The 23,739-nt window shown below is 40.6% G+C and overlaps 1 protein-coding gene across 2 annotated transcripts in view; it reads right to left on the bottom strand.

Moving 5' to 3' along the window:
• Positions 1–23,739, bottom strand: part of CPNE4 (copine 4) — a 679,918-nt gene that overhangs the window by 148,585 nt on the left and 507,594 nt on the right. For both annotated transcript variants that reach the window (XM_069088381.1, XM_069088382.1), the window contains one exon: positions 763–834. In XM_069088381.1, coding sequence (XP_068944482.1) covers positions 763–834 — 72 coding nt within the window. The remainder of the gene's footprint in view (positions 1–762; positions 835–23,739) is intronic.

The raw sequence follows: 23,739 nt of genomic DNA, 5'->3' as shown, positions 1-23,739 counted from the left end.
GACATGCGTTTCTTGTGAGACAGATTCTTTCCCCTCAACCCAATGGGAGTAGTTCTGAATTTCCATTTAAACAACAACAACAAAAAAAACTTCGAGTATTTTCATCATTGTGGATCAATCACTTTCAAGTTCAAAGTGGGAGCTCAAAGCTGCTCAGGAGTAGGTTTCTGAAAATTTACATCATTCTAAGTCTTTTCCCCCACTTTTTTTTTCTTGTCTGTAAAGTCATTGGAACAATTTTCCAACATGTTTAAAAAGCTGGTTCTCTATGAAACTTTTTGTTAAAATTATATTTCAAAATTATGCCAGACTTTCAGATTAAAGCAGAACATTGAAGGCTGAGACCTAACCCTTACATAGTATAGACCAAAGCTTGGACTAAAAGCCTCTGCAGGTTTGGCACATCCAAGACAATTATCCTTAGTAGACCAAGACCATAGCAATCTGGATCTTTGAAATTGACAGCTGACTCCAAATCATCAGTTTACTTAGGAGTTTGATATCCTCTCTCAATAAATATTTTATCAGAGCTATCAACAATTAGAACTTATGACTGACTGATCTGCCTTTTTTGTTCTTTCTCTACCCCTTCCTATGCTGTGGTGGCACCTAAGTCTTGTTGGCAGAAGTAGAAACAAAGGGTATTTGTGGGTGATCCATAGCAAACCATAGGCAAGTACAAATGTATCCTCCATTCTCTTGCCTCTGAGTTATTCTGACCACCTCCTTAGGGATATTGACCTCATCCAGATGGAAACTTACCGTTATGGAAGATTTTCCTGCAGTGTTTCCATGCTTCAGCAAGGATTTGGACAGCTTCCTCTGTGAAACGATCTGTACAGAGAAAGGGGAAACACTCACTGCATGGTGTCAGCTCTGAATTTTAGTCTAATCTCTAGAATGCTTTATTTGGTGGTCAGTCTAAAGCTATAATAAAATCATGTCATTTCTTCCATAAGCAGTTCTTTCTTTGTCTCTGAGCGTTTCACAAACATACATCACTATCTGCTTCCTTGATCCCCTTCCTCTCATTAACTGTGAAGCAAAGATGTTTTACAGATTAATCAAATTAAATTAAATTGGGTCAATGGAGGGGAAAAAGCAAGATACAGCTGCAGACTTCTGTAACCCCCTTAGGTTCCTAGGAGAGAAGACACAAATCTTCAAACTGGATTAATCAATTGGTAAGTATTTTTAAGACTTCTCCCACCATGTGCTAGGCACTGTGGACAAAAGGAGAGAAGTGGAAGTCTGTCCTCAAGGAATTAACATTCTATCAGGAGAAGACCTGAAATTCCCCACATTTGCATACATGGGCATGCACCTTTGTGGAAAGCAGAGCTGATGGATGGGGGAGGGGATGGAATGCAAGACCTAAAACTGAAGCTATTCTATTTGTCACCTGTACAAATCTATTTTTTAAAAGTCTTCATTAGAAAGTCATCAAGGAAATCATTAGCAGACCAACACACAGCCAAATCAAGGACCAGTAATTGAGGTTCTCTCCAGGATTCAGTGTCAAGACACAAAACAAGAACAGAATTGAGTGCCATCCATGAAGCTATTATTAGCATGAGCTTCTCTCCTCCTCTCTCCACCCCTTATTCTGTGACAAAAAGTTTAGTCAAGCATTAAGATCCTGATGGATGTATTCCATATAATGCCCAAAGCCAAATAGCTTCTCACAAATCTGGTTGAAGTCAGGTGCTTAGATCAAAAGAAGGAAAACACTCATTATTCCCAGAAAGAGAGAGCTTATCCCACAAAGGATGAGTGAATCACACCTGCTCCAGCTGGTATATAGAGTGATTTCAGAATGCCTCCTAGATTTTTCTCTCTGTTAGCAGGACTCAATACCAAGAGTGTGTTATTTATCATTGCAAATATTCACCTCAAGATGTGGTAGAAAGAGGAATCAGTATCTGGGTTCGAATTTTGGCTCTGAAATTCTGGCTTACAAGTTGTGTGACATTGGTCACCTGTCTGGGTCTCTGTTTCATTGGTAAAATGATGGGGGTGGACTAGATCAGAGGTGGCAAACTTAAATAGAAACAGGGGTTATGCACTGACTTGTTTAGTCATTCACTTGTGTCCAACTTCATGACCCCATTTGGGGGTTCCTTGGCTAAGATACTGAAGTGATTTGCTGTTCCTTCTCCAGTATGCCCCCATTTTACAGATGAGGAAGTGAGGCAAACAGGGCTTAAATAACTTAGCCAGAGTTACACAGCTAGTAAGTGTCTGGATTTGAACTTAGGACTTCCTGACTTCAGGTCCAAGGTTCTATACATTGTACCACCTAGGTGACTTAGAAAACCATAAATAAAATACATTGTTTTGTATTTTTATTTTGTTAAAAATTTCCCAATTTTACTTTAATATGGACACTATGAAGTTTGCAGTTTGCCCTTCAAGAGTCTGACACCTTTGGACTAGTCAATCTCTAAAGCACGTTCAGGGTAACTTAGCTAGGTAGTACAGAGGATAGAGCACCTGACCAGAAGATTCATCTTTTTGAATTCAAATCTGGCCTCAGACACTAGCTATGTGACCCTGGGCAAGTCACTTAATCCTCTTTGCCTCAGTTCCTCATCTGTAAAATGGGGACACACTGGAGAAGTAAATGGTAAACCACTCCAGTATCTTTGCAAAGAAAATCCCACATGGGGTCACAAAGAGTTGGACATGACTGAAAATGGCTGAACTGAAGGTATCTTCAATTTCTATGATCCTAGGATTTCAAGAAAAGAAACACCATAAAGTACCATGGGAATTTGGAGGCATCCATCTCAGTCTCTTTGCTAAAGTCTCAAGAAGAATGACTCTTTCAGCACCTGGAGACCACAAAGAGAATTGATCTATTCATTCACAATGGAAACTGCAAGGTCAGGAAGATGAAGTGGTTAGAGCTGGAGCTTGAACACACTTCCCCCCCCCCCCCCCCCCGAGCAAATTCACTCTTGATAAAGAGGAAATTATGTTTTGTGACTTTATCCCTCCATCCCTGCTGGCAGCTCCTAAGTGTGCACCTGGGGTCACTACAGAGTCTGTCAAGAGAATGTAGATGGATCAGTGCCTCCTACCAGAGCCCTAGGTGGTACTGAAGACGAGGGCTACTGATACCAAGCCCATAGCCTCACTGTTAAGACATAAAGGACACATGATTAAGTACTTTGTAGTCTTCATAGTCTATTACTATTGGTCAGCTCTTTTTAGCACAATGCTTTGCACACAGTCATCCCTTTGGATCAGAGGATCATAGATTCAAAGCTAAAAGAGACTTCAGAAGTCAATCCTCTCATTTTATGGATGAGGAAACTGAGTCCCAGAGAAGTTAAATATATATTTGTTGAATTGAGAGTTCCTCTGGCTAGGACTGGGGCAGCTAGCCTGGAATTAGGAAGACCCGAGTTCAAATCCAGCCTTGGATACTTCCTAGCTGTGTCACCCTGGGCAAGTCACTTTATGCTATTTGACTCAGTTTCCTCTTCTATAAAATGAACTGGAGAAGGAAATGAAAACCACTCCAGTATCTCTGCCAAGAAAACCCCAAAAGAGCTCATGAAGAGTCAGACACAACTGTAAAACAACTGAACAACAAACAACAGAAATGGCAAACACAAAAGGTATGCCCACCATAGAGATAATGCATGTAGTAACATTCTTAGAAAACTTGAATGGCAAGTGTGTCATGTATAGGTGATCTAACGTTGACACAGGCTATTTCCCAGATCACAGGGCTGACTGGAACCACAGGGTCAGAAGACCACAGGGCTAGAAGTTACTTCAGAGACAAGCAGTCCAACTTTGCAGGCGAGACATGTCAAGTCCACAGAGGCGAGATGACTTGTCCCAGAACACAAAGGTAGGCACTAACACCTGGGAAGTGATTTGGGGTCATTTGAATGTTGCCTCACACACTTACCAGCTCTATAATCCTGAGTAAATTGCTTTACCTCTCTCAGTCTCACTTTCCTTTTTGATAAAATAAGAACAGCTCCTACTTAACAGGGTTGAGAAAAACAAACAAAATAATCTACATAAAATGCTTTGTGAACCTTAAATGCAATTAAAATGTTAGCTATTATTTTTATTACTATTACTGTTTTGTTAGTACATGTCACCACCCCATTTAAAGAAAAGGCAGGATTTTGAATTGTCATTTGCCTTGAAATTCAGTCTTTTTTTCCCCATTACACATGCTGTCTTTCAGATGAGTTGGTTGGCTGAACAGATGGTCCCTTCCTTCTTTACCCCTCCATGTGTATCCCTCTAATAGGGCATGTTCACATGAAAAACAATGTCCTCCCTTTTCTTTGGTCAAAGCTATATACATATATATACACACACACATACATGTATCTAGATATATACATACACACATGTGTATACATATATGTATATAATATATACACACATCTATGTATATATGCATATGTGCATATACACATACACACATATATGTACACATACAGACAAACACAGCAAAGTTACATTCACTTGCTCGAGATTGAACTATAGAGGAAGAACCTATAACAAAACAAAAAGGAGTTCTATAGAGAACTCTGGATTTTGACAATGCTTTCCCTTATGTTTTTTGTTTTATGACAGCTTTGACATCCAGAATTGACAATAATTTGTAGGTTAGTCTTTGCAACAACTCCTGGATTAAGTAGATGCTTAATAAGGTCACCTTTACCTAGCCAGTGGGAAAATGCAGATTCAGAGAAAGCAAAGGAGATGCTCTCTGAAATGCTACTCATTGTTTGCTGGACTAGGCACTTTGGCTGTACATCAAGGAAAGGCCAGACCCAGTAAATTACAAATTAGGAAATAGTCAAGTCCTGTGCAATTACATAGAGGTTGGACTGAAGGCAAGATTCCTTTGGAATGGCACTGCTCAAAGATGACCAGAATTGGCAATCCTTTCTGAGAGCAGAGATTGTGAAGGAGGCTACAGCTACAAGAGTCCCCATTACATAGAGGTAATCAGCATTCTTTCCTACAGTCCCAGCATAAATGGTTATTCATTCTGGGTGAGCAGCTATCTCCCAGGATGCTGAATAATACATAGCTTTTCTGAAAATTGAGAGAAGCCAAAACAGCCAAGACTACAGGAGATCAGGGGGAAACTTAGGGTCCCTCGAGGAACTTTATGAGTGATCAAAAGAGGGCAGGCACATGGATCAACAAACAGGAGGGAGAACTGACTTTGTAAATTCAGTTTCACTATCATCTGTCCAAAAAATGGGCAGTATAATCCCTCTTCCCTAGTCTCATATGGAACAGAAGAGGGAAGTGATCTGAGAAATAGTTCCCTGGATTTTTAACTTGGATCCTTTTAGAGTATGCTGATCTATTTAAAAATAAATAAACCTGTAACTTACTCCCCACTCCTCAAAAGGAGACAAATTATTCCTAACTAGACTTAGGTAGGAATCCTGGCTTTGTTTCTCCCACTGTATGACAGTGGGCAAAGAACATACCTCTTCTGCCCAGTTTCCTCCCTTGTAAAATGAAGGATTGGACTAGATGAAGGGAGGGACCTAGTCTCTTAGGTTCTTTTGGTTCTAGAACTATGATCCTATCACCCATGAACTGTGAAATAAGGTTCATAGGATTCAAGAGTGTGATATAGCAATCCCCCCAAAAACTTCCTTCATAATCTTTGGCTTCATTATGAAAGGTACAGTTTCCAGGAATATGGAAGGGTTAGTTCTGCTGTACTTGAATATAGAAGATAGAGTGTTAGTCTTGGAGGCAGGAAGACCTGAGTTCAAATCTAACCTCAGACACTTACTGTGTGACCCTGGGCAAGTCACTTAATTTCAATCTCCCTTAGTTTCCTTCATCAGTAAAATGGGGATAATAATGCACCTACTTTACAGGGATGCTATGAGGCTCAACTAAGATAACCTATGTATATAAACAGTAAGTTATTATTATTATTATGTTGTTGTTATTATTGACAATTGAAGTGTTTTTTTGTGTTTAGTTATGCATACCATAACTTAAGAAAGATACTGATTAGCTACAGAATATTTAGAGGAGAGCAACCAGGATGTTCACTGTCACTTGACAAACATTGAAGGAACTGGGGATATTTAGCCCAGAGAAAAGAAGACTCAGGGTGTTCATCACAGGTGTCCTCAAATATCTGAAAGAGGAATAGACTTGTTCTATTTGACCCCAGAGGAAGAATAAAAAATAACAGGAGGAAGAGACAAAGGAGCATATTTACACTCGCTATCAGAAAAAAACAAAAACAATTTCCTAACAATTAAGAGTTTTCCAAAAGCAGAATAGGCTGCCTCAGGAGGAGGTATATCCCCTTATTCAAACAGAGACTGAACAAACTCTCGTTGGGTATATTAGAGTAGAGAGTTCTTTGGGGTATCTATGGGTTGGACTAGATGACTTGACGTCCTTTGTAACTTTAAGTCTTTTTTTAAAGTATTATTTTTATTGATATCTTTTGTTTTTATATCATTGGCATTGAGAAATATATCTCTTTCTCCTCTCCCATCTAGTAAAATATCATCTGTAGGGGCGGCCAGGTAGCACGGCAAGTAAGAGCACCGGCCCCAGAGTCAGGATGACCTGGGATCGAATCCGGGCTCAGACACTTAGCACCCATCCAGAAACACCTGGCTGTGTAACCTTGAGCAAGTTACTTAACCCCGATTGCTTTAAAAAAATTATATATATAATCTGTAATATAGAATAAAAAAAGGGAAAAAACTCAGGTCAGCAAAACTAACCAACATCCCAAAACACTCTCCCATTATAAGCAATGTTCCATACCCATAGTCCCCCACTTTGCAAAAAAGGGAGGAACATCTAGATTTAAATCTGTGATCCTAATAAACCATTCATTGCATATGTGTCTACATAGGTTTACCTGCTATGTCTCTATAGGATATGAGCTTCGTAAGCCAAGCACCTTGTTTTCACAGTTTCAGCCAAGAACCAAGGGACATTTTAGTAATAAACAGTGATGAAATCAATTGACTAGATCACAAGGGAGTTCAATGCTCCTTCCCTTTGTGCAGTTAGCTAGATACACTACTGTTTCCTATCACACAGGAGCTACACATGATCAAAGGGAGAAGACACAATGTTTTGTTGGCTTCTAAAATTTCTCAGCTCTAAAAAGATGAGCTGCTGAAGCTAGGAGGGACACTTTCCCAGCAATCCATCAGCTTCTATAAATGCATGCTGGACACATGGGCTGCCAATGGAGTGACCAATAGAGCTGATTCATCTGGCAGCTGCGTAGCAGGCTCTGCTGCCCAAAGTGGTCATTACTAATTAGGAGCCAGATACATTGATTTAAATAATTATCAATAAGAATTTAGTTGCTACTACCATTAGCTTCTCTTTGGGGTGATGGGCTAAAGAAGGAGTCATTGACAGCTCAAGAAGTGATTATTAAAGAAATGATGCTTGGCTACAAGTCTTATTCTTCACTTCTGTATTGTTACAGAAATAATCACCAAGAAGACACTGTGAGGGAACAGGGACATGGGCACCAGTGAATGATTAAAGCCTACAAATTGGCTGACTGCACTCACCATCTGGCTAAAGTGGATGTACTTGTCAAAGGTTCTTCCAGTGAATTATTTAAAGCGTACATTTCAGGCCATGGCTGAAGATGGTAGCATTTCCCTGATGGTACAGTTGAGAGAGCATTATCTTTTGGAGGTCTATACCTGTCAATTCATTTATGTGGGAAACTCCAGTTGTGGAAACTCCCTCTATCGAAGCAAGTCGGCATATGGTCTATGACTTCTAATCTTAGAGAGATGATTAGGGACACTGAGAAGTCAAGTAATTTGCTTATGGTCACAGAGCTAGTATGTGCCATAGGAAATACTTGAACCCAGGTGTTCTTGAATCCAGAATAGCCTTCTACCTGTTATTATGTGCTATTTCTCATAGGGATTAAAATATAGGAAATTAAAACAGTCTTCTCTTCCCCAGAGTAAGCTCCATCTCAAGGGAAATGGCACCATTTAGTAAATGGTATGCAGCACAATGCTTTACAGTAGCTAAGCTGTCCCTCACTCTTGGAGACAGCAAAGTACTTTGATGCCAACACACAGAAGAGTCAGATATTTCTTTTTTGTTCTGTTAACAGGATAGCAAGATAGTATTACAGGATGTGACTATGAAGTAGCAAGACTTTTAGAAGAGAACGTATATATGCCAATGGGCATGGTCCAAAGTCACCTTAGGAGGTTATGTGCTTATTCAATGACACTCCCACCACTCGGAGCACCTCTGAATCCCCCTTTATTAACCACATTTTTAGCTGCAAAATATTGAACAAAGACTTGGCTCTGGATGACTTTGGTTATTTGAAAAAAATCCACCTTTAAATGATGAAGATTTTCTGTCACTGACAATATTCACAAGGATTTACTCGATGCTTAGAAAGCAACAGAAAATGAAATGCTTCAGAGCTATTTTCAGCAATGGCAAGATAGATGGATAGATGGATAGAGGATAGAAGAGAGAGGATGGATAGATAGACAGACAGACAGATAGATGGATGGATGGATGGATGTCTCCCAAGGTGACTCTGAAGGACAACCCTCACTTGGATATCCATATTCTGATATGCTTGTTTTAAAAGTCAGTGACATTGTTCTATTTTATATTCCCAGACTCTAGGGGGGGATGGGTTGGTTAGCAATCTACTGCTTGTGTGACAAAGATAATGCAAAGGCTGATTTTTAGTGGTTGGTGCTCATTGCCACCATCAAATCCCCTCAACAACAGCTTCTAAAAGTCTATACTCCCACCCCACTTCTCCTCAAGAAAGTCAATGGACTCTCCAAGGGCTAGCTCCGGGAAAATGTTTGAAAATAAAATGATTTTACCTTTGAGTCTGTTCCATCTATTTTATATCCTTCCCTCACAGGTACCAAGTGCCCACTGTCTTAAAGTTGCCTTTTGACTGACCAAAGCCCTTCACTGTAACCTTCTCACACAGGCCTGCCAGCTCAGCTATGTTCAGTTTCCAGTTTCTTTTTCTCTCAGGATCAGAACCCAGAACTCCCCAGTTGGCAACATTTTTAAGAGTCTGAGTCTCATCTTCAGTGTACCTCTACGTAGATGTTTGAGACTTAATTTGATTACTCCAGAATCTTGCATTTACTTGTTGCTAATGATTGATGACACTAATCTCTCTTCCACTAATTCCCTTACACTTACCCAGAAGGCCATTTTGTCAATGCACAAAAAATAGTTGAAATCTTTTTTTTTAACCTGTAAGGATATGAAATAAATTCATGTTTAAAAGTAAAAAAAGCATAAAGCAGATTTCTTCTTTAATCTCAAATTAGCCTCACTCCACTGGACACCTACCCCACTCCCAATGGTTGACCTCAAAGTAAACATTTAAGTTGTGACTGATCTCAGAATTATCTGTGACTAAGACCCTAAAATTTATAGCGGAAGGGACCTCAGAGATCTTCTGGAGATTCTAGGACAATCTACCACCATCATTTTTCATGTGAGGAAACCAAGGCCCAGGGAAGTAAGTGACCCACTCACAGTCTCACAGGAAATAAATGATAGAGGCAGAGGTCAAATTTAAGTTGTTTTTCTCCCATTAGAATTCGAGCTCTCTGAGAGCAGGGTCTGCCTTACTTTTCTATTTGCAGCCCCAAAGCTTAGCAGAGTGCTTTGAACATAGTAAGAGCTTCATGATTCATTCACTCATTTTTATACCAAAATCTAGGACTCTTTCCACTATATAAGGAAAACAGAATTGTAAATTCTGGAATATATAGTACACAAATTTGATTACTATTAAATTTTTTAAAATGCTATGTTAAATTTGTGTTGTTAAATTTGAATTGAAGCAATCTCCCTCCCATGTACCATGTCCTCACTACCTCCCTCATTTCCACCACCAAAACACCCCATCAGATTTCTAGGGAACATTTCTCTAACTACAAATGAGCCTATGGCTTGGAAGGAGTCGCTATCTCTTTAAGAGGTGACTCAGAGCACTGATGGCAACAATATCATAAAACACTCTTCTCACAACTTCCTGAGGTATAATAGAGACCGTGAACATTCGAATTCCTGTTTTGTAGATCAGCAAACTGATATTCTGAGGTATTAAAGTGACTGTCTAAGGTCAATGGCTACTAAATTGTTGTTCTTTGAGGTGACTATACTAAAGGGGAAAGAATGCTGGGTTTTGAATTTGATTTGGGTTCAAATTCCAGCTCTGCTATTTATTAACTATAATTTTGGACAAGTTGTTTTCCTTCTTGGGCTTCAGTTTTCTTGGAGATCATTTGATACCGTGTTTCCCCAATAATAAGACACTGTCTTATTAATTTTTTTGGACAGAAAAACACCAGAGGGCTTATTTTCAGGGGAGGGCTTATTTTAATGAACATTGACAGCAATTTTAATAAACAGGTAAATGTGAACAAAAAAATGTACCTTTATTCAATAATGAATTCAATAAGGAACAGGATGACACGCTCACTGCTGCAGCTCTGATTGGATGCAGCTCGGAGCGCGTTTCACAGGGAGGGGGGACGGTGCATACAGAGGGTACTGTAATGTAGCGTGTAGCGCAGGGGATCACCTTCACTACAGTAGCAATCTCAATAGGGCTTATTTTCGGGGGAGGGTTTATTTTAGAGGAATCTTACACATTAAGGGGAGGGCTTATTTTCGGGATAGGTCTTATTATCGGGGAAACACGGTACTTCTACTTGAGTTTCTGAAGCCAGCCTTTTGGAGAGAAAAAGAATATGCATATGGCCCGGGGCTGGAGGAGGGACAAGGGACTAAGGTAAGGTGTGGAGGAGGAAACCTGGACTTTGCTTTCCTAATTACCTAGAGTTATGCCAATGGTGTAGGTCCAAAAGTAGGGGAGGAGGTTGACTAGGGAGGACCTAGAGGGCCACATGTGGCCTGGAGGGCACAGGTTCCCCACCCCTTGGCTATACTTTCACTCACACCCTGACACACAGTCCTGAAAGGGGTGCTGGAAAAATCCTTCCTTCCCATGTGATGTCTAAACTCTCCCTTTACTACCATTACTCAGTAACCTCTTCTTCATTTGCTCAAAATTTTCCACTCAATCCAAGTCATGGTGACTGCTGTATACTAGTTCCCCTTTTCAAGGAGTTCCAAACCTGGCTCAGCATCTTCTCCTCCTCCCCAATACCTGTCCTTATACTAGAGAATGTCAGCATCCTTCTTGATGCCCCCTCAAACTTCTTAGCCTCTGGGTTCTCAGTCTCTCTACATCTCATGGCCTCTTCCTTCTCTTTTCCTTGGTCACACCCAGGAATGGTCACACACTGGATTTACTATTGTCCATAAATGTTCTAGTTTCTTAATTAAGAACATTGATATTCCTCTATCTGACCATATACTCTTTTATCAGTCCATCTCTCTCCATTCCTCACCATTCCTAAACCTTTCTCTGCCTTCATTGTGACCTTGAATCTCTCTACCACTCAATATTTTCTCAGTCTCACTCTGACTGCTTTCCTCTCTCACTATCTTGACCCTACAGTGAGTCAATTCAACTCTTTACTTTCCTCTGCTCTTGAACCTCTTACCCCTTTCCCTGTCAATGCTCATTCTCTGCCAAATCTCAGTCCTGGATGATTCTTGACAACCACCTTCCTTGCCCTTTACTGTTTTTTTCTTTTTTTTTAAGCAATCGGGGTTAAGTAACTTGCTCAAGGTTACATGGCCAGTTATTTCTGGGTGTGGTGCTGAGTGCCTGAGCCCGGGATTCAATCTCCAGGTCATCCCAACACTGGAGCCGGTGCTCTTACTCGCTGAGCCACCTAGCCGCCCCTAAGCAATTGGGGTTAAGTAACTTGCTCAAGGTTACACGGCCAGGTGTTTCTGGGTGGGTGCTAAGTGTCTGAGCCCGGGATTCGATCTCCAGGTCTTCTCAACACTGGAGCCGGTGCTCTTACTCGCTGTGCTACCTGGCCGCCCCCTTGCCCTTTACTGTTATAATTACAACCCCTATGTTGAAGGGGTACACTATCAATTCATTTGATCTAATTCCCACTTTGGGCCCTACTGCAGCAATTAGGAATTATTATTTTACAGATGAGGAAACTGAGGCCAAGGGGGGGGTGGGAGGTGAAGAGACTTGCCCAAGGCCATACAGGTAATTGTTGCCAGACATCATAGACTCAAAGTTGCCTTGGTTGTATTTTTTTAAGAAGAGCCGATTGCTTCATGCAAAGTTTGTCCTTTGGAAAGGGTGGTGGAGAGAACCATTCACTATGGTTTTCACATTCTAACAATGACAAGGTAGTACCATGGGGTAGACAGGAGCCTTGATGTCATGAAGACCTGAGTTCTGATCCTACTTCAGACACCTCTTGGCTGGTTCACCCTGAGCAAATCATCCTTAGAGTTACAGGTGTCTCTCTAATACTATAAGCATTCTAGAAACAGTAGTTGGGGGGAGGAGGGTTGGGGGGGGGGGCAGAGCACTGACTTTGGAGTTCAGAAGATGTCTGAAATCCTTAGATCCTCACTAGAAATGTGATCATCTCATCAGATTGTGATATTCTTCATGGCTGTGTCTGCCTTTGACCTTTCTTTGTATTTCCAGTGCTTAGCATATGGAGATGTTTAATTCTTATTGACCAACTGACCAATTAACTGATTGACCCCTGGGAAAGTCACGTAACCCCTCTGTACCTCAGTTTCTTCATCTGTAAAATGAGAGGGTTGGATTCAGTGGCTTCTAAGGTCTCTCCCAGTTCTAAACCTAAGACTCTCCACTACATTGGTAGAGAGAGTTTTTTCTTTGGGAATTCCCTATAAAATTATAAATGGGACCCCACACATGGAGGAGAGCAGATGTAGGAAGAGCTTAATGTTTTCATAATACTTAATAATAAAAAGAGTATTTTATAGATGTAGGACTAAAGTGTTAAAGACACAGCTTGGCTTTATATTTCCAACTTGATCCATGGAATAAATACAGCACAAAAGTCCATTCCATAATGCCAGCCTGGGAATAATATGACTTTTTATTGCAGTGATAAAGAGAGCTTAAAAGATTAAGCTGGAGGGGTGGCTAGGTGGCAAAGTGAATAGAGAACATCCCCTGGAGTCAGGAGGACCTGAGTTCAAATCCAGCCTCAGACACTTGACACACTTGCTAGCCGTGTGACTTTGGGCAAGTCACTTAATCCCAACTAACCTCCAAAAAAAAAAAAGGATTAAGTTGGCAGCAGTTTTGACTCCCTCATTAACAGGTGAACTTTACAAATATGCTGAAGGTGTATATGGCGTCATGCCACATGCCAGTCAGGAGAGAGGACCTGAAAGCATTCATTTTTAGCAGCAAATTATTCAGTTCCCCAGAGATCACTCAGGACCAGGGCTACTCTTGGGGAAAGGGATTTTGAACCCTTGGAGCAATCTGCCATCTATTGGTCGGGTCTTCCTGGCCAAGATTTCTATTAGTCAGAATTCCAATTACTTTGGGCTATAATTATAGGCTTTTACCCTTTCTCCAACTTCATTAGCAAAGAATAGGAACAGAGAGTGGGGAGAAGAAGAGGGGTGAAGAGGGCTGGATGTGAATTAATTATGCATAATTATCTCTTCCCTTGTGTAATTCCTTTAATGGCTATCCATAGTATTACCATCACAGGTGAAGGAGTGCTAGTTATAAGCCAAAGGCTAAGACCCCTAATAAAATGTGAGGCTCAGGATAAAGAGAAATAAGTTGAATCTATTATCCAGCCAGACCCCAAAGAAGAATATCTGATCAGGTCCATCCTGCCACATCACCTTTTTCACCCACCTGCCTTTCTGGAGCATTAATTTGCCTTGGGGAAGTTAGTCATTATCATTCTTGATAGTTGAGGTCAAAGGTCAGTGTTTGGAGAAATTCCTTTTCCTTCAACAAACACTTGTGTGGGAAATGGAATGAGTTACATTTTGGCTCATTTATACCAGTCAGCATTAGTACTTTGGCTTATGCTATAGAAATCAGCTCATACAGTGTTCACTTGCAAATAAACAGAAGTTGCCTGCCTAAACTGGGCATAATAGAATCTCAGAAAACTTGGATGTTACTTCTACTTGCAAATGGACATTAGTTTATCCCATAATAAAATGTAATCCCAAGGAATTCAATGGACCTTCCTCTCTTGTCACACCAGCCCTGCTGGGCATAAAATGGAGAAAACTGTGGGTGGAGATGGGGTACATAATGTGGGAACAAGTGTACCAAATAGGGTGGAAGACAGAAATGGGGCATAAGGATGGAGAAATCAAGGATCAGAGGGAGGAACAGTGGTTATGAAAAGCGTTACAGGGGCTTGGTCTTGAGTGCATTCTATTGAGCTACTAGTAACAAACAGATTACTCAAAGACATTGGCATCCTACATAACCAGTCAATGAACTAAGTGTCCTTGACTCCAGTGCTGGTGCCCTGTTCACTGTGTCACCTAGCCGTCCCTAACTCCACACCTATCAAATTGAATAATATGACAGAAAAAGAAAATGACAAATGTTGAAGAGGTCATACTGCTTACAGGTCTCTTGTCTAGTTCCCTAGGACACTTCCCTGTAATGCAAATGACCTATAACTGATATAAAAATAACTGTCCTTCTATGCTAGGACCACATGTAGAAGTTCTGGCTTCTACCTAGCTCCAGAGCTTTGCATTCTCCTCTCTGTACACCAGTAAAGCTTGTACAGTCCAGGACCGTGGGGTGACAATGCAGACTTTGTCCCAGATGCCAGCTGCCGGTGTGAGGAGCTATGCCCCCTCATTCCCATACTTCACAGGGCTTCAGGTGGTTAGGGCATGTCCCTGAAGGGCTGCAGGGGGAGGATGGGAGAAGCAATGTCCATTTTATAGATGAAAGACTGAGACTCAGAGTGGGTGCCAACCACAATCACAGATCTAGCCAGCGTCAGGACTGACATCTGACCTGGGTTCTTGTCTCCAAGAATCTCTTTGGCTAGAGCACCCTGCCTCCATTGTACAGCAGGGGACAGGGATCAAAGGTGCCTAGTACAGACTCTCCCCTTAGATTGGTTCAGGGGTTTTATTGACCTCTACCTGAAATCACTTGTTATTCCTGTTTTCAACAATTCTACATAGTTAGAGAATATCTTTTATGTAGGAAACTGAAGGCAGGGAAATTGATTGCTTGTCACTACATGTAGTGCAGCGTGCTATGGGCTATCATTTTCCTATCACCAGTACAGTACACAGATACCCAGTTATCGTAGGCACACCTTGTGAAACTCTGCTGCCAGTGTTGATAAGATAAATAATTCCTTTTTAGTTAACATCTTTCCCAGGTCCATAAACTAGTGATCTTGAGGCCCCAAGGCCCAAATCTCCATTCATCAAAGGCTGATGAAATTCCACTAAGTCCTTTTGGGTCACAGTACAGTTGACCTAATATGTCAGCACGAGAAGAAAGATAGGGAACAAGGAATCTGATTAATGGGTCAGTCCAGCAGCATTTGGTGAATGGTAATAAGAAACCCTGGATATCAAAACTTCAAGCAAAATAACAACCTTTAAATTAAGTACAGGGCCCACGAGGGTGATCTGAGCCACAAAAAGCATTTTTTTTTGGCCTCAATTATCCATGCGCTTTCATTGCCTTGTCCAACATCACAATAAAACTGTCCAAAGTCACCCAGCTCCTGTCCTGATTGATAAAACTGTCCAAAGTCACCCAGCTCCTGTCCTGATTGATATCAGAGTTGTATTGCCCAGGGCTCCTTAGATCTGCTATTTTATCCTCCCCCTTTCCTTTTCTACAGATAATAATTCATGTAAAAATTAATTTACTCTTCCCATATTTTTGAATTCTCTTCTTCCACTTCATAATGTATGTTTAAAAACATTTCAAGTTTTTGTTCTCTATATTTTTACATATACTTGAAGTCATATTTATAAAAGCATTTAGCACACAGCCTGGCATACAGAAGGTGCTTAGTAAATGCTTGTTCCATTCCTCTTCCCTACTTGTCTTCCTCATTTGGATGTAAACTCATTACAAGGAGGGGCTGTTTCCTTGTTACATTCTTCGAACTTTGTACAGAGACAAGCACCATGTTTCTCACTTCCTCATAAATACCTGCTCATCAATTGATTGGTTACCCCTCCCCCACTAACTTGTAGAAACTCCACTGTGTACACACACTGAGAAAAAGCCTTCATTCAAAAATGGCCTTAGGATGGGAGTCACCTAGTCCAACATTCTTTCTTAATGCCAGATTCCCATTTCTAGAAATCTTTGACAGTCAATGGGGCAGCTAGGTGGCACTGTGGATAGAGTGCCAGGTCTGGAAGTCAGGAAGACTCATCTTCCTGAGTTCAAATCTGGCCTCAGACACTCCCTAGCTGTGTGAACCCGGGCAAGTCACTTAACCCTATTTGACTTAGTTTCTTCATCTGTAAAATGAATGGGAAAAGGCAATGGCAAACCACTTCGGTATCTTTGCCAAGAAAACCCCAAATGGGTCTTGAAGATTCAGACACAACTGAAAAAAAAACTGAACAAACAACAAATGACAGTCATCTAGTCTCTATTTGAGTCTATATCCCATGCATAGATTTCTTTCCTTCCTCATCTCTACCTCCTGGCTTCCCTGGGCTGCTTTAAGTCCCAATTAAGTCTACTTTGTTGACTAAGCCGTTGCCAAATCCCTATATTGCCATCATCTTCCTTCCATGGATTATGTCCAATTTATCGAGTTCCCCGAATGTAAAAGCTTTTACCTTTCCTCGTATTCCCAGGGCTTAGCACAGTCTCTGGCACATGGTAGGCATTTACTAAACATTTAATGACTTGCTGACTTCCAGTAATGGTGAATCTATATCCTAAATCAGAATCTTCCCTTATTCTTCTAAATGTTAGAACACCAATCCATCTTCCCCATTACTGTGGTTGCTTTCCCTAGTTCTGTGCATTCTTTCTCTCTTGAAATAATGTTGTATTATTTTATACATACTTTGTATTCAATTGTATTTACATATTCCACACCCCCTACCCCCAGCAGAGGCCAATTAATATTTATTTCCCTCTTGTTGCTACATTGCTAGTGCAAAGCATAACCTGGCACATGGTAGATGTTTGATAAATGTTTACTGAATTAATTAAATTGTTCATCATATTAAACCAAAATCTGTCCACGGAGTTTACTTATTAAAGTAGGAGTGTGGAGCTATATAAAGAGAAGTGAATTTGGAGAAACCAGGAGCCAGATTGTAATGTTGGTTCAGCTGATTATTGCCTGTGTGATCTAGAGTGAGTGGCTTAAACCTCTTTGAGCCTCAGTCTCTTCCTTGGTCAAATGAAGGGGTTATAAGGTCCCTGCCAATTCTGAATGCTATGAGGTAATCCCTAGTGCTTCTTTTGTCATGAAACAAAGTGACCCTACCTTATTTTCCACTATGAAAGATAACAGCTACCATCTCTACATTGTTCTTAATCTCCCCTATAAAATAGCTCTCTTCTTCACAGCAATTATAACCCTCCCTGTACCCCCTTCCCTCATTTTACATTTTTACTCAAGGTTCCCAGAGGGTTGATTCTAGAGGGTAACCTGTGGGACTATATTTCTAAAACTCTTCATGAGCCCCAACCCCTTGTGTGTCCTATTAATAGTCAGCCACCAGATATAATTAGCTCTTAGTAAAGCATTTACCAAGATGTCATGTAAAAAACAGTAGCTACATAACATTCTTCTCAAACATAAACCTGAGGCACACTCTACCACTAATATGCACAGTTTCCATGGGAAAAGTGGGCATAAACTTAAAGAACAATGCTAATGAAGCACACGTGTGACCAGAAATACATCTGGTCAAGGCAAATCACAACTTCAGAACGGCAGGGCCTTAATGTCTTTTGTCTCCTTATGGAGTCTGCTTAAAAATATATCTTTTTGGCCACAGCATCTCTGCTGGGGTAATTAACTGAGCTCTGAAGTCTGTTCATCTTCACAGCTTAACACTTAATTGCCAGGAATGGCTGACTCTCTAACTACTGGTGAGGGTGTGTCCAATGGACAAGTAATTCTGCTGCCAAACACTATGACGAATGGGGAAGCAGAAAAAATCCTCTCCTTCCACATATTTCTCTAGGCTTAGACTGACTCTCTGTCTTCTTGATTTCTGATGGTCACCTGGAGCATGACCAACTATTGTTCATTTTTATTTCTCTCTCTGTATCTCTCTCTCCCTAGCCTTCCCATCCCTGTCTCCCCTAGCCCCTGTCTCTCTCTCTCTTGCTTTCTCTCTCTCCATCAATGGTATCTATATCAACTGCTACATCAGCTAAGTCAGTGAGGGCAGGCTACAAAATCCCCTCTTTCTTAAACAAAGATTCCTTGTTTCCTTAACCACTCTTCACCTGACGTTGCTTCCAGAACCTTCACCATTCTGATCATGCTCCTCTCAACACACTTTAATTTGCCAATGCACCTAAAAGTGGGTCACTCAGAATTGGATACAACACCCCAGACACGTCCTGACCAGCTTGATAAATGTCTCCAGGTCAGTGACATGCCGACCTTTTTACATCCGGATACTATGCATTGTAGTCTAATATTATATTTTATTTTTTTAGCAGCCATATCACTCTCTTAGTTCATGTCTCTAGATTATTTTCATATCAAGCAAGGACTCTCCAATTCTATACTTTTTTTTTCTTTTTTTTTTTTAAGCAATTGGGGTTAAGTAACTTGCTCAAGGTTACACGGCCAGTTATTTCTGGGTGTGATGCTGAGTATCTGAGCCCAGATTTGATCCAGGTCATCCCAACACTGGAGCCGGTGCTCTTACTCGCTGAGCCACCTGGCCGCCCCTATACTTTGTTTTTAATCTAAACACAAGCCTTCATACTTATCCTCAACAAGTTATGTTGCAGTTTTTGTGCAGATTTCCAGACTAGCAAGATCATCTTGGTTGCATAGTTCATTCCAATAGCAACCCCTCTAAGGCTCTGTGCTGCCACTTTGATACACATGCGTTCAATGTTCTTAATTATGACTGATAAAAATGTGGAACAGTGAAGTGCTGAAGACATCTCTCAGTGGCATCATACCAGAGACTTCTTCTTAGACTGATGATGCAAGATCTCATATTGGAATCCACCTATGGTTGGCATTCTGTGTAGCCCTGGGTTAGTGTCTCTCCACAAGTTTATCATGGGGGCCTTCCCAACTCACTAAGGGCCTTCCTTGATTTTTCCTAACATGGAAAGGACCCCAGAGGAGCACATCAACTATCCATTTATTATTCTTTTCTCTTGCCCCTTGACCAGTCTGTCTTCCTTTTCAATCATATATTTATTTAAACCTTTATTCCAAGAGGCAGCAAGGTGTATTGGATAGAGAACTGGCCTTAGGGCCAGGAAGACCTGAGTTTGAGTCCCATCATTGACCAAAACTGGTAGGTTGACTTTGGGTAAATCAAGATCCGAGTGTTCCATGAAAGTCTCTGTGAGATGGAGAAAAGGTGCCAACCTTCCTTGGTAAAGGAAGCATCCTCATCTTCAAGTTCTTTACACTAATGAAACCACAGGTCTTAATCCCATTCCTTCCCATCTGCCCCTTCTTCATAGTTCCTTATTTGTGGTGTGTGGTTGACTGCTCACACCCACCAGGCACTTCTCCATTACCCTCTGAGTGAGACTCAGCTTGAATTCTAAGGTGACTGGATTTTTATGTCTCAGAGCCAACAACAACAGCAACTGTTGCTATCAGAATTTTGTCTTTGGGAGAAGTTGGTGCCTAGTTTGACATGGAGCCATCAATCATCGATCTTCAATAAAGTTGCTCAACCAACCATGAAACCATCTGACTGCATTTTCATGCAGCCCACACATTTCTATCTTGTGCAGAAGGAGGAGATGGGAAAGGATGCTGCTGCTCAAATCTCTTCCACTTCAAAGGACTGATTGAGCTAGCTGTCCTCAGGCATGACTGCAGAAAAAGGTGGAGTAAAAAAAAAAGGGGGTAAAAGGCAAACTTCCTTCCTCAAGAGAGAGGACGGCACAAAGGTCACTTGAGGGCCTCTCCAAAGGGATGGGGTAACCCTAGGTCTAAGGACCAAATTTCCAGCTCCTAATCGCTAACTAAAGATTCTGGACTACTATGGCCATATAAGACCTTCTCTGCCTTTGGTGAGATACCAGCAAATGAAAATAACTAGATCAGGAAAGGAAAGGGAAAATGAGGTGTCCAAAAGGTATATTTGATCCCAAAGCTACAGTACATTAGAAGCATGGATTTCTCTTTTTAAAATTGTTTGTCATTTCTTTTTTCCAATTTATTTATTTATTTTTAGTTTTCAACATTCATTTCCATAAGATTTTGAGTTACAAATTTCTCCCCATCCTTCCCCTACCCCAAAATAGTGAGCCTACTGAATACCTCTTCCCCCAATCTGTTCTCTCTTATATCCTCCCCCATTTCCCCCTAACTTTCTAGTGGGGCAAGATGGATTTCTATGCCCCAGACACTGCCTGTATATCTTATTTCCCAGTTGCATGCAAAAAAAACATTTTTTTTACATTTGATTTTGAAACTTTGAGTTCCAGAGTGTTTCCCTTCTTCCCTCCTCACCCGCCCCCACTGGGAAGACAAGCAATTCAACATAGGCTGTACATATGTAGTTACGCAAAACATTTCCATAGTAGTTATATTGTGAAAGACTAACCATCCTATCTTGCCCCCCATTTATTCCATTTTCTACTTTGATCCTGTCCCTTTCCAAGAGTGTTTGAGAAGCATAAGTTCCTATAGCAGAGAAAGCTGAGGCAAACCTCACTCTCTGGGATGCTGTGTTTGCTCAACAGCTAAACATGAAAGAAGACAGAACATTAGTTGAGATGTCACTTTCTAATTGTAGTTTGTGGCACCTCCCACAGGAAGTTTTCTTGATCCCTATTAGTGTCCTCTGCTTTCTCCACAAATTGTGAAGTATATATGAATCTGCTGCAAACATATTTGTTTCCCCCAATAGAATGCAAACTCCTTGAGGGCAGGGACTAGTTTTCATTTTGTATTTGCATTTCTAGCTCCTAGTATCATAAATATTACTCTAGGCATTTCATAAATGTTTTATTAGATGAAATTTTACCTTTAATGAGTCCCTTCTTTCCTCCCTCTTTTCCTCCCTCCTTCCATTCCTTCCTTCTTTCCCTTAAAGCTCATAGAAATTCATAAGTAGACTATATCATTAGAAGGAATCTTAATGATTGTCTCTAACATTTTTGTTTAATAAAGAAATTGAAGCTTACATGCCTAAGATTTATGAACAGAATTTATAAACAGCACAACTTGGGATTCAAATCTAGGTCTTCGTTCTGACACTAAACCTAGCACTCATCCTACTGTACTCTTTTTATGCTGAACTGAAGGAAAAAATCCATCATCCAAGACATTGAGGCCATATTTCTACAGTGCAATTTTCATATTGCATCTTTGTTGCTACAGAAAGGGAAAGCCATACTCAAACTCCAATTTAGCTGGGTAGCAAGTTATAGTATCGTGGTGAGACTCAGGGGTTTTGTTTTGTTTTAAACATCAAAATGAGGACCTTGCATCTCCCAATTGTTTTAGAAAATAGTATCTCATTGACTTGGAGGTTTAGTGCCATGACTTTTGGGAAGTACTTTTTCTGTGACTTGGCAGGGTAGGAAAAGAATTCATTTACCTAATGTCTCTCCTGGCTAAAATCCTGGGATGCCCTCCTAGCTCAGACAAAAGGAGTATATAGCTTATAAAACATCCTGAATTTCCATACTCCAATTTTTTCTACCCCTCTATTTTATAGCACCCAAGTCTCATCTGGTAACAACTCAGGGCTCACAAAGTTTGATGTACTTAGTCAATGGAGACACCTTTTCTCATTTGGAATTTTATCCCAATACCTTGGTGTGTCTGTTCCATTAGAACTCACATTCTAATCTGTTGCCCCATTACACTCAAGACTGATATTTTCTTTCTCCTTGGCCTAATTGTCATGTTTTTTTCCCCCAAGACTTCAGACCAATATGGGATAGGTTAGTTGTTAAGAGAGGGCAGTGGAGTCAGTTTGGAAGACTGAGTTGATGATTTCCTGTTGCTTTAGCACCTTGTAATACTCACAAGGCAGCACCTTTTTATAGCTGAGTGTCAGAGAAAGAAGAGAGAGGCAAAGGGCATTGTGTTTGGATTCTGAGGACCTGGGCTTACATTCTGATTCCCTTTTGAATTGTGGGTGGGTGACTTAACCTGTCTTGGCCTTGGCATCCTCATCTGTAATTTAAGAGGTTGGCAGAGATGATTTCTGAAGGAGCCAATAGTTCTCTAGTTAGGATCCTTCCTAGCTCTAAATCTTATGATCTATGAGGGAGAATCCATTCCCTCACAAACTTGAGAGGAAAAAAAAATCACATTTTTATTTAGGTAAAAAAAAACCTATAAAGAAAAAGAATTTTAAGGATTTGGAGGAAAAATATCAAGTCAACATAAGACATTATTAGTAACTGATTTTTAACATATATCATTTAAGGTTTGCAAAATACTTTATAAGTTATTTTGGTTGATCTACACAACAACCATATGAGGTAGGTACCATTGTTATTATTTTCATTTTACATATTAGGAAATTGAGACTGAGGGTTTAAGCAGTTTTGCCTAGGGTCACACAGTCAGTAAATATCTGAAGCAATATTTGAACCTGGGTCTTGCTGACTCTAAGACCATCACTTTAACCACTATACCATGTAGCTGTTTCTTTTTTTTTTAATTTAAAACAACATTTTATTTTTTAATATTTAATTACATGTAAAAATAATCTTTAAAATTTGTTTTTAAAAATTTTGAGTTCCAAATTCTCTCCCCCTTCCTTCTTCCCCCTCCGTGGGGAACAGTCTATGAAAAGCTATAGAGGAGAAATATGCAATGTTATATATTTGGAAGGGCAAGACACCCTGAAGGAGAGAGAGAGGGTAGCATATCCTAGGCAAAACAAACCACCACCACTGCCATCTTTACTACCATTTCCTTTCAGACACTGATGAGGACAAGACAGGACCTCTGATCCAAGAGCTTTGGGAATAGCCAGGCTTCCAGCCTAGTGCCCTCCACCATCATCCTTAGCAGCCACCTCTATAGAAATGCAACCTGGACCTGCTCCTGAAGGAGCTGCAGCCACAGCTACCAAAGACCCAGAAAGGAAAGTCAAATGGTTAAAAAATCAGAAACTGGTAAGATTTTATCAGCAGAAATGACATTAAAGAAGAATGATCACTGTCTGCTTTGCTGCTGCCCTGTGTACCATAGGACCTTTTCGTCCATCTTATAGATCAGAGCTTTGTAAACTGTGGGTCATGACCCCATATGGGGTCACAAAAAATTGGGAACAGTAAAAGGTTTCTGAATGCACAACAGCCAAAAATGAATTAAAAATCAAATGGGTAATAAATCCAAGGTGTTTCTGGCAGCAATCGCTGGTGTTGCATCTCACAACATCATGGCAGCTTTGGTTCTGAACACAAAGCCTGCACACTTTGGACTGAACATTTCCTCAGGTCATGAAATGCCAACAATGCTGCCTAAATATGAAAAAGGGTCATGAGTGGAAAAAGCTTAAGAAGCCCTGTTATAGATGATGCCTTCTATACATGTTATCTCCCCCGTCAGAGAGTGAGCTCCTGGAAAGCAGGGCAGGGACTCTCTTACT

Source organism: Petaurus breviceps, unplaced genomic scaffold, assembly GCF_028583685.1.
Source record: "Petaurus breviceps papuanus isolate PSGF00001 unplaced genomic scaffold, PetGlider_PUasm1.0 185, whole genome shotgun sequence".
Taxonomy (NCBI): domain Eukaryota; kingdom Metazoa; phylum Chordata; class Mammalia; order Diprotodontia; family Petauridae; genus Petaurus; species Petaurus breviceps.
The sequence above is the reverse complement of the archived record's forward strand: the minus strand, read 5'-3'. Positions and strand labels throughout refer to the sequence as shown.